Source organism: Serinus canaria, chromosome 12 (assembly GCF_022539315.1).
Source record: "Serinus canaria isolate serCan28SL12 chromosome 12, serCan2020, whole genome shotgun sequence".
NCBI lineage: Eukaryota > Metazoa > Chordata > Aves > Passeriformes > Fringillidae > Serinus > Serinus canaria.
Window position 1 is genome coordinate 17,196,032 of NC_066326.1, and position 14,622 is coordinate 17,210,653.

The following is a 14,622-nucleotide window of genomic DNA, read 5'->3' on the forward strand; positions in this document are numbered from 1 at the left end:
AATGGAAGTTAAATTCTGAAGCTTGTGTTTATTGCCACATTTTTGCAGACAGTTTATCATTTTAAGCTTTCAAATTCCAACGATTTCCTCAGTGGAGGAACACATCTCATTTGGATTAGATAATAAAATTTTTTAATATAACACTCAAGTTGGTAAAGCAGATATGGGCTCATTTTATAGGACTTGCATACAAATGATAGTGCTCAGTATTCAGTGATGTTGTGGAGGTTCCCTGATTATTTCCTGGCTCGTCCCCCATGGTAACCCTGCCCTGGGCTGGGTGCCCTCAGTCTGGGCCAGCAGAAGGAGAGGGCTCTGCCTCTGCTCTCCTGAGGGGGAGGGAACCTCTCCAGGTGCATTTCTGGGCCACTTCTGGCTGACTGTAGCCATCATTTCTCCTGTTGAATATTCATGAGATGCTTTCTGGAGATCCCAGACATCTCTCTGACCCACCCTGCAGGTTTCTTCCTGTCTGTGGGCACTCCTTCCTCCTCAGCTGTGGTCCTGGGCAGGGCTGAAATGGCAAACCCACAAAAACAAACACTTTTATCTAGCAGGGACTGCAGGGCTGTGCCACAGGAACCTGGAGGTCCATGACTGCTGCTGGATGGATCTGTGCTCCTGTGGACATGGATAATCCTGGATCTGATGTTCATTTTCTTAGCAGGGGTTAACCCTGAGCTGTGGGTTAGGTCTTGGAGGTGCTGACACAGCCCCTCTGCTGCAGCCTGAGCTGCTGTGGGATGGTGGTGGAGCTGCTTCTGTAGCTGGTGTGAACCATGACATGGAGGAGGAGCAAATGCCTGGCAGGCAGAGGAGAGGCCCAGGTGTTGGGGCAGCCATGGCTCCTGAAGGGATGGATCCAGAGCAGGATCCATGGAATTGAGGAATTTACCTGGGCAGCATCAGCCTGCCTGTGCTCCTTGCAGAAAAGAGGGGGTGGGCCTAATGAGGGATGGAATTTGATTAGCATCTGCTTGCTGCTTCCTCCTCTTGCCTATCAGTATCTAATGAGCTCCCCCTGGGACAGAGGAGCTCCTTCCTTCTGCCTTGGACTGAGGCAGTCTTAGTGGTTACTCTGTTACTCTGGGGGTTGGTGGATTTTTCATTTCTTCCATGAGTGATTTCTGGGTGCAGTTCTGCATCAATATTCACAATTTTGCTTTAGAATTGAAGTACTTGTTCAAAAAGCACCAAATAATGAGCAGCTTTTCTCCCAGAGCTTAGTGTGCAAGCATATTCAAATATAAAGGTCAGTGAAGGTGAAGTAAGTGGCGTATCCAAGGGCATTTTTTTACCCATTTCTCTATGAATGCCTTTTCTTCCTCCAGCAGTGCTGAACTAAGCACCTGCTGCTGCTCACTTGGGCCTCTGTGTTTACTTATGGGGCCACATGAATGAAGAACAGATCTGGGTTAAAAATAGTTTGTTGATGAAGATGTATTTTTACCTGGAATCAATCCCCTGGTGTAGTTGGTGTGCATTCTGCAGCCTCTTGTACCTGGCTAGTGGAATCATTGTCCTGCCTCATTTCCTGCAGAAAAGAAAGATAGCTAAGCAATGAAAACATCACATTTCCAAAGTACTTTAACAATAGCAAATGGTGATTAGTAATGCAGATCAGCACTTGAATCAGACTGGGAAAATCATGTCTTAAAACCCAAATCAGACTGAGTTTCTGTCTTTTCTGTAATTCATGACAAGTTTTTGGAATTAAATACACCAAAACCTTTCAGTTAGTCACAATTTCCATGTGTATACATATGCATATGTTTAAGACTAGCTGAAGGAATTGAGCAGTGCTCTGATTTTTTGTATCTTAAGAACAACTTCCAAAGTTATTTCATGTGAAAAACGTCTGGCCTATTTACAGCTTCTTTATGGTGCCACATTTAACTCCTTCCCTGTCAGAGCTGTCAGACTCTGGGGTTTTTCTGTTGCAATTCTAAATGGGAAGGATGGCATGTGGGACAGCATCTCCAGAATCCAGGCCTGTACTGCAGCTGTGGCTCACGAGTCCTGCCAGATGAGAGAGGCCACAGGGCTCTGGGGGGGCTCCATTTGAGTAAAACCTAAAGCAAAGAAAGCTTTGCTTTCCTGCTTTCTCATTCAGTGTTTCAGAATCATTGTTTCATGATCTCAGTGCAAGTCTGGTGTGGAAATCAGCATTCTTCTTAACAGCATTTTGGTGCAACAAACCCAAGAAAAGTCTTTCTTAGCAACCCCTTTGGTAGCTGTGATGCTTTCTTCACTTTAAATCAAAAGCCTTTAGTCTACCTGGGATGGAACCCTTCTGGATAATGAGCTGCTTACTTTAGGGGAGGAGCCTGGGATCTGAAATTCCTGTTTGTGTAAAAGCCAGTCCTTGAATTTTCAGAGGGTTTTGGTTGTGTCTGGTTTGGAGAAGCCCCCCCCAGTCCCACATTTTTTAATAACCTGCCAAAATGCTGCTGCTTCCAAGTCTCCAGTTCCTGTAACATGAGTTGTATTAAAACATGGCAGTGGTCTTTAATATAATTTGAGGAAGGAGACCCTTGTACAAAATTTGTATTTTTTTTTCAGCTCTATTAACTGCTACAAGAGATATTGCAAGTCTCCTGTCTGATATTAAAAAGAAAATAGCTGCTGTGTACAAGTAACTGGGTAAATTTCTGTAATTTCTCCTACAGGTGGTTTGTGTTGGTTCAATGGCAGAACTGGAGGAGCTGTCTGGAGTGAAAGTGACAGATCTGCATCGAGAAAGGTGGGGCACAGAGACTCTCCCCTGGGTATTAGAAATAAATAAGCAGACATAAAAAACCTTGAGTTTTTTTTTGCCCAAACCCTGGGAAACAGATTTAGGGAATAGAAAAGTTGTAACAGGACTTATGATTAACACATATAAATTTTCTTTTTTTCTGTTGAAAAACACTTGTTGAACACAGTTAATACAAAAAATTACAGAGATTGTCAAAGGAAATGCTTTGAAGGATGGGTGCTCAGGCTTTTATACCCTGGGGGTTCCATCAGGCAGCCCTGGCCCTCCCAGAGTCTGTCAGGCAGCTCCTCTGTGCCATTTATCAGTGCAGGCTGCTTTGTCACTGGACTGGAGCTCAGGTGTTGCCATGCCCACCCCCTGAGCACCCCCTGAGCTTTTCCATCCCCACTGCCCCATGCAAGGGACACCTGAGCAGCTTCTTTGGACCTGTCCTGGACAGCCCAGGCTGTGTGATGGCAGCAATGCAGGGGGAAGGGAACTATGGGGGAACAGAGGGCATCTAAAGCACAATAACATCACTGTACATCACTAAAGCTTCTCCCAATATTCACACAGTGTTATCTTTGAATTGTGAGAGCCAATCATCTCATTGTCCACCTATCACACTAAATCTGCATGAAGTTAGTTAAACTCTGCTGAAATGAGACACCAAGTGCAATTCTGTGGGTTCAGGGAAATCAAGTCAGGTTAGGACATCAGGTTAGGATTGCACAGTTTATTCTTCAGAGGATTTGTTCACGTGACCAGGAGCTATTTTCCTTTACCGATTCACTTTAAATTAAATGTTAGATCACTTCTGTTCAATGGACATAGAAAAGAATATGTCTGAGGGAGAATATTATTTAATTCAGATCTTCTTTCTTTCTTCAAGACTTCTGGTAGTGTTGAATTGCAGGCAACCCTGACGTGGGAAGAGATGAGAAGGTTGACTCCATGTTTCAGAAGGCTGATTTATTGTTTTATGATATATTAAAAGAAAATTATATATTAAAACTATGCTAAAGAATAGAAGAAAGGATTTCATCAGGAGGCTGGCAAGGAATGGAAAGGAATGATAATAAAATCTTGTGACTGACCAGAGAGTCTGAGACAGCTGGACTGGGATTGGCCATTAATTAAAAACAACCACTTGAGACCAATCAAAGATTCACCTGTTGCATTCCACAGCAGCAGATAATCATTGTTTGCATTTCATTTCTGAGGCCTCTCAGCTTCTCAGGAGAAAAAATCCTGGTAAAAGGTTTTTCATAAAATATGTCTGTGGCATGGTAGCAACGGCAACCCAGAGATACACAGCACACCTGAAACAAAGACGATTGAGTCCTTCTGTTGTATTTCTGTTAAGGTTGAATAAAGTTGAATAAACCTGTGGAATTGGAAAGTGAGTTTTTAAAGGTGGGCTGTTTGTCCCGTTTGCAGCATCGACGGGCTGTGCATCCCGTCGCGCCGCGGGAAGGGCGCGCTGCGCCGCGTGCCCGAGGTGTTCGACTGCTGGTTCGAGAGCGGCAGCATGCCCTACGCACAGGTGCACTACCCCTTCGAGAGCAGGAGGGAGCTCGAGGACGCCTTCCCCGCCGACTTCATCGCCGAGGGCATCGACCAGACTCGAGGATGGTGAGCCCTGCCATGGATAGCTCAGGACTCTTGCTGGTCTCTATCTGGTCAGGGTCACCCCAAGATGTGTTAGAAAGTCTCTTTTCCCAGCCCGGCGCTTGAAGAAGAAGTCAGGATTCTTCTGTTCTTGTTCTCAAGGTTGTTTATTGTTTCTTAGCTATAAAATTCTTTCTCCTCTCCTGCTGAGGTCTGTTCAACAAGACAGATGCACTCTGCCTGCCCCTGGGGAGGTGTTATCTTTTTATACTAAAAACTACGTGTGCAATATTTACAATTACTTCCCAATGCCTATCGCTTATGTTAGACAGTGAGGTTCTACTCTAAACCAATCCAAAAGTGCCAACATCACAGCAGAAGGTGGAGGCCAAGTAGAAGAAGAAGAAGGAGAAAGGCTGGACATGCCCAGATCCCTCCATCTTGCCCCCTGAACCCCCATTCTAAAAACCCCAAAAATCTATTTTTTTAGTGATAAATTCCCTATCATTCTACTTTAACTGTCATGGCTTGCAGATCTTCATCTAAGGTTGGTAATTTGCTCCATGGGTCATAATGAAAACCACAGGCATCCTGGGCTCTGTGCCAGGGTCTCTGAGCCCCCTGGTAGGAGTCCTGGCAGTCGAGGACAGCCAGAGGGATGTCCTGAATTTTGACAAGGTGGCTTCCTTTGGAAAGGCAGGAGCCTTCCCTGAAATGGGAAATGTGAACCCCCTCCCTCTGAATTATTATAATTTTGAAATTTAGGGGCTCTCAGGCTGTAGGGGATAGACTAAGAAAATAAAGATGGTGTAGAAAGTAATCTCACCCCTAAGGAGTTGCAGCTGGGCCAGTTATCAAAGATTAGGAGCAGGCCTGACTTTACCAGGCCACAGCTGTAAGCAATGAGAAGAAGAGTGCTGTAAAAGAGTGGGGTGGGTGGGTGAGAATGGAGCTGGGGTCAGTGGCTGCTTTGGGGAGAGGAAAGAGTCAGTGCTCTGAGGAACTGCCCATGAGGAACTCCAAGAAAGTGTGGAACTTTTGTGATAAGTAGACCAGCAGTATGGAACCCCTGCAATAAGATGAGAACTTAGGGCAAAGATATGGGAATAGGAATAACGGTTCTTTATTAGGAAAATTAAAATAAAATTCACAAAATTAAAATAAAGAGACATCATTAGGTAATAGGGCACATCTTTGGTCTGGTAGGGAAAAATCTCAGCAGCTGAATGATCCCAGAACTTGAGTTATCTATTAGAGACAGAGGTGCAGTTGAGTCAGTTGAAATGGAATTGAATGTGTTGAGGATTTCAAGCCTGATAACTTTTACCCCAAGATTAAGTTTGAATTTTGGGTTTTTTGACTGCAGAAAAAAATTAAATCAAACCTTAGGTTGTTAAGATTGTACAGTTGGCAGAAAAGTCAAAGGTTTTAGCTGTAAACTACATCTGCTTCTCTCACTCTGGTTAAATCCTTTTCAATCATCAGTGAAAATTTTTGCCTGATTTTCTGTGGTTAATGTTCTCATACATACTTGTATGCCTACATACAGCTTTAGTTCTAGCATTGCAAAGTGTTTAGTCCATGTCTGAAGTTTGAAGTTGACTGTGAAAATTGACAGATGAAGATGAATTTTTGTGTTTTCTGGATGAGTGAGTTTGACTCTGTCCAAGCAGAATTTTTCCATGCAGTAACTTGAGGTATTAGAGCTAAATAAATTCCTCTGCAATACAGTTGGCACTTCCCTTTGCCCACTCCTCCATTCCCCCAACAAACCAAGCCACCAAAGCAGGCAGGATGCCAAATACAACTAAATTTCATGATTGTAGTGAAATGTCTTCATTTTTCAACCCCTTAATTGTGATGCAAAAAATTATCTAATACATCAGTATACAACCAAGTATTGTTGGGTAGCAAAAGGAGAAATAAAAACTTAATTTTCCCTCTTTATTTTTTTTATCTGGAAAAAATTAGAAAACAGTGGTTTTTTTTTCTTTTTTAATGGAGGAACTCAGGATGAAGACATTTGGTGTGAGCCCTCAGACTTGTGTGCCATAGTCAGGGTGCAAGAGGAGGCTTTCCCTTTTCAGTCTGGGGCAGATTGCTTTTTGTTCTTAACATCACTGCAAGAGTTCCTGGGACTCTTACCCAGAGCCAGGTGTGTTTCACCTGTTTGTGGTGGGAAATCAAAACACCTGCCTGAATTCCTGCTGCTCCCACCTCTCCCAGGTTTTTAATGAGCTGGGGCTTTGCTGCCAGCAAGTATTGGGTGATTTGCAGTAGAGCACTTGTGATTTGTGAGGCAGCAGGAATTAAGATGTGAGGTCTAAGAGAGCAAGGAGCAGGGGTGAGTTCTGAAGTGTTGGGAGCACAGGATGTGATTTGTATTTGGCACATCCTGTTAGAAGTGTGAGATTGAGAATGGAGATTGGTTTTGTGTCAGGTCAGTGACTGCAGCTGCTGTGAAGTGAGGACTGGGAGGTGGCAAAAGGCTGAGGAGGTGCAGGTCTGGTGGCTTCTGGTTCACTCCACAGAAGAGGAGAAAAAATTAAGGGAGACAAGGGGAAAATTAATGTGAAGAAGGTGATTGTCCAGGAAAGTGATATTTTTGATGACTTTCTGCATGGATAGAGAACCAGCTGAATTATATTTGTGAGAGCCACAGGACAAAATCTCAGAGTAGTTGGGTTGCAAGACTGGCAGTCCAGGCAGAGTGGTAGGAAAGGCTCTGTCTCTGAACAGGGAAATGTACCAAGATTGATGGTTGTGGTCAGAATGTGGTGGCCCACAGGGAATTCACAGCTGGAGGGTTTGGTATGAACCACAGGACCATGGATTTACCCACAGTTGTTCAAGAAAAAAAGGAGAAAAGTTTCCTTCCCTGTTTTCTCCTTGGTGGAAAGTAGAGCAAAGGAGTGAATTTCTGTCCCTGTTACGGCTTTTTTACTGTTGGCTGACTGACAGGTATTTATCTGCAAGGACATACCTAGGAACAGGCTGAGATTTGGTGGTGGAACGTGAAGCAGCAGAGAAATCGAGGAAGTTTTCAGCAAACAAGTGTTTGAGGACAAGATATTTCTAAAATAAGGTGCAGAAAGACACTGCTTTAAAATATTCAGAGTGAATGAGGTGAATTTTAAAAGCACAACCTGAGGAAGAATCAGAAGAGTTCCATCAGAATATGTGTATCACAGGTTTTCAGAGACAGTCTTGTAGCTGTCATCAGCTAAGGCACCTCATGCTGAGGCTCTTTAGGTTTGACAATTTGAACATAAAATTTGTGATGTATCCTTGGATGCATTTTTCAGTGCCCACAGTCTGCCTGTACAACTTTCCTAATACAGGGAATTAGGAATTCCTAAAGAGCATTGAAATTTCTCCTAGTTGGTTCTGCTTTGTGCTTTTTACCTTCAAATTCAGGTGCTCTGATAGGAGAATTTGTGACTAGTTTGCAGAAAGTGCTGGGACTTTGTCAGTGAGGAATTTCTTAGTAATTACAGAGGAAAAGCTGCTGTGTTTGTAATGAACTTTCAGCTCTGTAGGCTTGAGGTGTCAGTCACCTGAGTAAACAGTTGGATATTTGTGTTTGGGGGTTTTCTTAGGAAAGTTAAAAATCAAGACAGGGATTTTGAATGCAAATGTTTGTGTGCAGGTGGAGGAGTATTGGTTAAAATTCTTGCAATTAAACTGCAGGTTAATAAAGAGAATTTGCATTGTGCAGTGTGGATTGAGGTGATTTTGAGAGTTAGGGGCCTGTCTGAGATAAGTATCAGAGTTGTCACAGAAGTCACTTAATAAATGCACACAGCACCCTCTGCAGAGGACCCTCAAGTGTCAGAATAATGCTTTTGCAATTATAGGCTGCTTTTGATAAAAACAACTTTGGAACATACAGATGGATTTTCTCCCCCCCATGAAGTGTTTCTCCCCTAAATCTTCATGCAAATACATAGTTGTGAGACATAACCTCCTGTGTCTTATTATAGCTTTTTTATAATCACCTTCTCTTTGAAGGTTGCTAAGCAGTTGTCAGTGTGATGCCTGTTTTGAGCCAGGAAAGCTGTGGCCCACCCTCCAGTTACTTTCTTTAAAGTAATTACCAACAGTGCAGTTCCAGCAGCTCACACAGCCCTCCTTTGGTGAAGGCTCTGGCTCCTGAGTGTGAAATTATCACATCATCCTGCACTTCCACTTCATTTCCCAGATATAATCTTCCATCAGCCTGTGAACAATAGGTGCCTGTGCTTGCTCCAGCACTGATTTCCAGAGTGTCCAAGTTTACAGAGTGATTGTAAACACATCACATTGGATGGGGAGGAACCACTGCTGCCCTTTGTTGGTGAACATTTTCTTATTTCCTAGTGATGGCTGATTTAAGCAGGCAGCCACAACCTCCTTCCAATCCATCCTTTGGCAGCCTTGGAAGGAGGCTTCTCCCATTTTTGGTAACTTGCTTTTATACTTCTCTACTATGTTCCATTGTGTGTCAGGCTGAAGAACACTCAGTTAACACACAAACACACACAAAAGTGTGCTGGTCCTGAGTGCTCTGTTTGGTCCTGACTGGTCACAGGTTTGAAGTGAGCAAATAGGAAACTTGTTCAGAGGCAGAATTACCTTTTTTCTGCTCAAGAGGGAAAATGCTGCAGTTTTCTTCCTCATGATCTTCCTAATGCTTCCTATTAGAATTTTTCTGCCTTCCTGGAGTAGTAGATCCCAGCTGAGCAAACAGCATGAGATGTTTCACATAGGAAGATCTGCTTTCCATAAGCTCCTCTCCTGACTCTTTGCCACATGAATGTTCCCCAAACTTAAAATTTACCTTTGCCAGAGGAAAACAGCATAATGAAACGTTTATTTTGTAATGAAGATATGAAGGCTTTAGCTTGGTGTATTTATCAAGTCACATTTGTGTTGTCTTTGTTTCAGGTTCTACACTTTGCTGGTGCTGTCCACTGCTCTTTTTGGGAAGCCTCCCTTCAAGAATGTCATTGTGAATGGCCTTGTCCTTGCCAGGTTGGTGTCAATCATCTCCTTCCTGAGCAGGTTTTTAGTCAAAGGATGTTTCAGATAAGACCTGCAAATTGTAAATGGAATGTGAAATGGACTTAGGAGCTGTTAAGACTTGCCAGGGTGATATCTGTGCTGCAGGAGATAAGAGACATCTGAGAGTGAGAGGCTCACACATCCCAGCATCTGCTGCACTGGGCTCTTTCCAGCAGGGCCAGTCCTGCCTGGAGAGAGAAAATGAATAACAAGAATGGCAAAGAAATGGTACCTGTTATGCAGAGTAAAGGGGATGATAAATGTAGTTTTAGATGTAATTTAAAGTTAATTATATTTGTTTCCTGCTATTTTCCAATGAAAATAAAAAAAAAATCAGTGGGCTGGAGGGATTGATTCAAAACCAGTGCATCTTTCCTCAGCTTGGGTTGGAAAGACAGATTTCCTGCTTAGATTTGTAACTTGGGAGCCTCTTTGGTTGGGTTTTGGTTTGTTTCAGTTGTTTTTGTAGGTTCAACAGTCCTGCAGAAACGATGTCCTCATATGTAGATATATATAATTATGTCTGTGCCACCAGGAACGTGCTAGGACAGAAAAACTGAGCTGGATTTGAAGGGCCTTTTTTCTTTATCCATTAAAATGAGTGTTAAAAGTGTTAGAAGAGCTCTGGGAATTGATGCCTACATTCTGATATTTTCTAGTGATGGCCAGAAAATGAGCAAAAGGAAGAAGAACTACCCTGATCCGATGCACATTGTGAACAGTTATGGAGCTGATGCACTCAGGTGGGGTTTCTGTGCTGGATGATCTGTGGGATGTGTTGGCTCCCTGCTCATGCCAGATCCATACCAAGAGGTTGCTTGGGGGGGTTAGACAATTAGCAGCAGGAGGAGAGTTAATTTTAGAAGCTTCTAGAGCACTGTGACAGAAGTGGCTGCAAGAGTGGATGACCCCAAAGAACTGGCAATGGGTGCAGTGCATGTCTCCCTCCCTAAAGCCCAGGGGATCTGCTTCTTCCAGCACTGATAATCTGAGCTGAGCCACTGAAAATGGCAATAAAATATTTGATAACAACACTACAAAGTCACTGTTAAATCATTGGCTTAGAGGAGGGGCTGTACATAATGCACAAGGCATTTGTTCCCTGTTTGCACTATGCATTTTCTAGAAAGTGCTTTGTGTTTGTGGGTGTGAGTGCATCACTGGCACCTAACAGCAGTGGCACCACGAGAGCAGAAGTGGAGCAGCCTAATGTGTGTAGCTAAATTGTCCTGGTCAAACAGAGATTAAACACAGTTCAAGTGGTTCATTAAAATTACAGGAGCACATGAAGGAATTTCACAGTCACTGCATGCATCAGGTGGTACCTTGAGGTAAAGGTGCATAAAAGACATTTTAATAACTGCAGGAATGCACTACTTGGGCAGTTCTCTGGAGCCCTGTAATTCTGGTGTATATAAGAATCCTTCAGCTCTCACACATGGTGTGTTGCATCTACCCACAGACCTGATGGTTGAATGGGAGCTGAGTGTGTGTTTGGGCAAGATGGTTGTTGATTCTAGATAATTTAACAGAGTCAATGTGAAGTTCTAATTGTTTCAAGCTTTAGCATTTAAAAGACCTGGTACATGTTTGCAATGAAGAGTTGAGTGGAATTCTTAAATTTAATCAAGGTTGCTCTTTACAAATCAACAAGGTGTGATAGCAGGGTAGCACTGTGCTGGTAGCTGCAATAATAAGAGTGAGAAGGGTTGGAGTTAATCATACTGGAGATTTTTAAATCACAGGTGATGTTTCTGTTAAAAAAAAAAAAATGTCTTTTTCATAAACAAACCAAAAAAATCTCAAACACCAGAAGTTACACTTCCATTATTCATGGGGTTTTTTTTAAATTTCTAAGAAGCTAATTCATTTTTCTGCCAGTGTACTCATTCTTTAATGTCACATTTATTTATACCTACACCCACACAGAGAGTAAAAAAGCATTGCAGCCTGGGCTCATTTCTGGAAGGAGCTCTGCAATTCAGTTCTCTGCCTTTTCTGAGGTGCTTGATGTTCTCTGTTTATAGCAAAAGCTACAACTGAGGTTTTTTCCTTGGCTCTGTTTCCCTGCAGAGTTACTTTAGCTTTTGCAGTACACAAATATATATGTATATTCTAACTCCAGCTTTGAAGTATTCTCAGCAGTAGCTTGATAAATAGATCAGTGGAAAATATAGATATAAGTTGGTGAAATGAATATGGAATTGAGCAGAAAGGGCAAACAGCAGAAATAACAGCACAGTAAATTTAACAGCCCAACTTGAGGCTTCATGAAATTTGAATTCTGAGTGAAATCTGTTAGAAGGGCCAAAACAGTTACATTTCAATATTGCTGAGACCTGGGCTCTCCAAGCTGAGCTATGTCAGAAAGAATTTGCTGGTCCTGGTATTTCCAGCCTTTGCTTTCCTCTGTGCTGGGGTGAGGATTGCTCTTAGAAGGGAGCAGTTGCATCCTCCTCTCAACCTGGTCTTCAAATGCAGGAGCAATAATGCAGCAAGCTGCTGCTTTGAGGGGTGAAGAGGAGGTAATTCCCTTTTTGCTTGTGCATTGTCAGCAAACTCAGTAACACTGGCTTGATCTGAGGAAGGTTTTGTTTTCTGCCCAGTGGGGAACTGAATGGCTGTAACTAAAGTGAGGGAACTCTGCTTTTCTTGTGAGCCTTATTTCTCTGTCCATACAATAAATGCATCTTGGAATTGGAGTCATTGAGGAAATTGCTCTTCTTGTGACATTTATATATGGTAAGGCAGGGTAGGGCTGCTTTATTAAAACAGACAAACCCCCCAAAAAGCAATACTACAGCACCACCAAACTGTGGCACATAAATAATTGTGGTAGAAGGAAGGTGTGGTTTAAGGATAGACCTAGATTCTAGTTTCATTTAGGGACTTACTAGTTCATTGCCATTAATTGTTTTGTACTTCTGTGAGTTTATAATTTGAATTCAGGTATGAATTCACTTGGGGGCTCTTTGGGGGGTCCATTCCCACCCAAGCTCTAGGAATCTGTGTTAAAAAATGTTTTGGGTTGTTTTTTTTGTTTGTTTGTTTTGTTTTGTTGGGGTTTTTTGGGGGTTGTTTTGGTTTTTTTTCTTTCAAATCCAGTACTGAAAAACCCCATTTCAGTGCTGCATTACTGTCTGTTTATTCTGGCAGCTCTATTTTTATCTATTAGTTTTAATGCAAGAAGCCTGAAGAATTTATGGTGTGGTATTCTTGAATGTGCTGTGTCAAACCCCATTAAGATTTTAAAGCCTCTTAAAGGAAGTGCCTGTAAAGTTATATTAGTTTAGAATCATGATTTGCAAAGTTTAAGAATGTGAGAAAATAGGTTAGTAAATTTGGATTGAAAAATGCCATAATCTTTAAAATGAGAAAATGTTTGGTTTGGTTTTCATATTTGGAAAATTAAATGAAGTGTATCTAAATCAAGTTTGTATTCAAGGTTTTTTGACACCTGAGCAGGGCCTGGTTTCTATTTGAGTTAACTTGATAGATTCCAGTTTATTTCTGAAGACAGAATGTTTATTTGGGGATGAAGGTGGGACTTTTTTTTTTACATCAGAGACAGCAAAGAAGCTGGGGGACATTTCTGTCCCTTGTATAAGTAGTTGGTGTCACCTGGACCCTCTGCTTTGGTCCCTCAGAGCTGCCTCTGGATAGAATACAATTTGTATTGCAGTAGGCACATCCTTTGTTCCCTTCTGGGGCTGGCTTTGTTGAAAATGTTGATTTCTGCTCTTTCCCTTGGATTTGCCTGCTTTGTTTTGCTCCTTAGTTCTGCCAAAGCTTTTTGTAATTGAGGAGGTGAACAAGACTGAATAGAGAGATACTGGGTAGTGGTTCAGGAATTCAAAATATTACCAGAACAACAGGTACAATCCTAAAGATGAACCACACAACCTCTGCTTGTTTTACACCGTGATGGCACCTGAGCATGTGTTAACACAGAGAGTGAAAAAGGAAATTTCAGTTCAGATGCTGTATGCAGCATCTTAGAAAAACTCCTGGAGCAGTGTTACTGACAAATGGTTTTATGTTCAGTTTGTTACATGCCTACAGTCCAGCCATCTTTGGGGTTTTTCCTGTGAAACCCTCTCAGAATGTGCAGTTTTAAGCTTTGAAGTGTTGTGCTCTTATTTTGCAGGTTGTACCTGATCAATTCTCCCGTGGTAAGAGCAGAGAACCTGAGGTTTAAGGAGGAGGGGGTGAGGGATATCCTGAAGGATGTGTTCCTGCCCTGGTACAACGCCTATCGCTTCCTGGTGCAGAACGTGCAGGTCCTGCAGCACAAGGTACAGCTCTGGGGCTGAGGGCAGGGCCCTGCCTGCTCCTTCAGGGTTCAGGGAATCAGCAGGGCAGGGAAATTCACATTGGAAGGGAGGTCTGGGCTCTGGAGCTCATCTGGTCCGTACCTCCTTGTCTAAGTTAGATCAGGTTGTTTATTACACATGCTCTTGATCTGTTATTTGCTGTTTGTAGCTTGCTTTATAAAGCTGTAACCACCTGCATCTTTCTCTTCTTGACCAAGATCATTAAACAGAAAGGAGGAGAGGAAGGTGAGGGACTGCCAAGACAGGACAGCTCTCATTTCTCAGATTAGAGTGCTGTTGAGTCCCTATTATTTCACATCTGTGGGATGCTGCTGCTGCATTCAGGCTTGTGAAACTGGAGTTCCAGACCTGGTGTTTGTGGGGTCAGGGCACACTAAGCAATTACCTGCTGCTTCTCACCCCCTGGGAGCACCAGTTAAAGCCACGTGTGCTTCAGGGGATCCCTCTGAGATGTCCCTGCTGAACCTGGGTGGGTTTTCCTGGTGCCTGTTTCCAGAGCAGGGGGAGGCAGCAGTTCATGCTGATCCTGCCTTAGTGCTGCTGCTTTTTCCTTGCTGTTCCCTGTCTGGTGTGGCCAGCACAGCCCTGTCCAGCAGGATCTGCCACTTGGGCTGCCAGTTCCTCTGCACTGAGAGCGGTCTCAGCACCACACACACTGAGCAGAACTGCAGATCAGTCAGCAAAGTTATTTGCAGTAGTGGCTGCTGTGACAGTTTCTTGAGCTAACTCATTTACAGGAACTTTAATTATGAATCTGCATTAAAATGCTTAACTTGGGAATACTCAGTCCTGAATACATTAGCCACAGCAAGGAGATTGTCTTCTCTAACATGACAGTAATTTTTTTAAAGTTATATTTAAATGCAACTTAGAAAAAAGATTCAGAAATGGAATGGA

The 14,622-nt window shown here is 42.8% G+C and overlaps 1 protein-coding gene across 6 annotated transcripts in view; it reads left to right on the forward strand.

Moving 5' to 3' along the window:
• Positions 1–14,622, forward strand: part of IARS1 (isoleucyl-tRNA synthetase 1) — a 94,560-nt gene that overhangs the window by 48,218 nt on the left and 31,720 nt on the right. For all 6 annotated transcript variants that reach the window (XM_018914943.3, XM_018914946.3, XM_018914942.3 and 3 more), the window contains 5 exons: positions 2,670–2,743; positions 4,178–4,372; positions 9,275–9,361; positions 10,051–10,134; positions 13,539–13,686. In XM_018914943.3, coding sequence (XP_018770488.1) covers positions 2,670–2,743; positions 4,178–4,372; positions 9,275–9,361; positions 10,051–10,134; positions 13,539–13,686 — 588 coding nt within the window. The remainder of the gene's footprint in view (positions 1–2,669; positions 2,744–4,177; positions 4,373–9,274; positions 9,362–10,050; positions 10,135–13,538; positions 13,687–14,622) is intronic.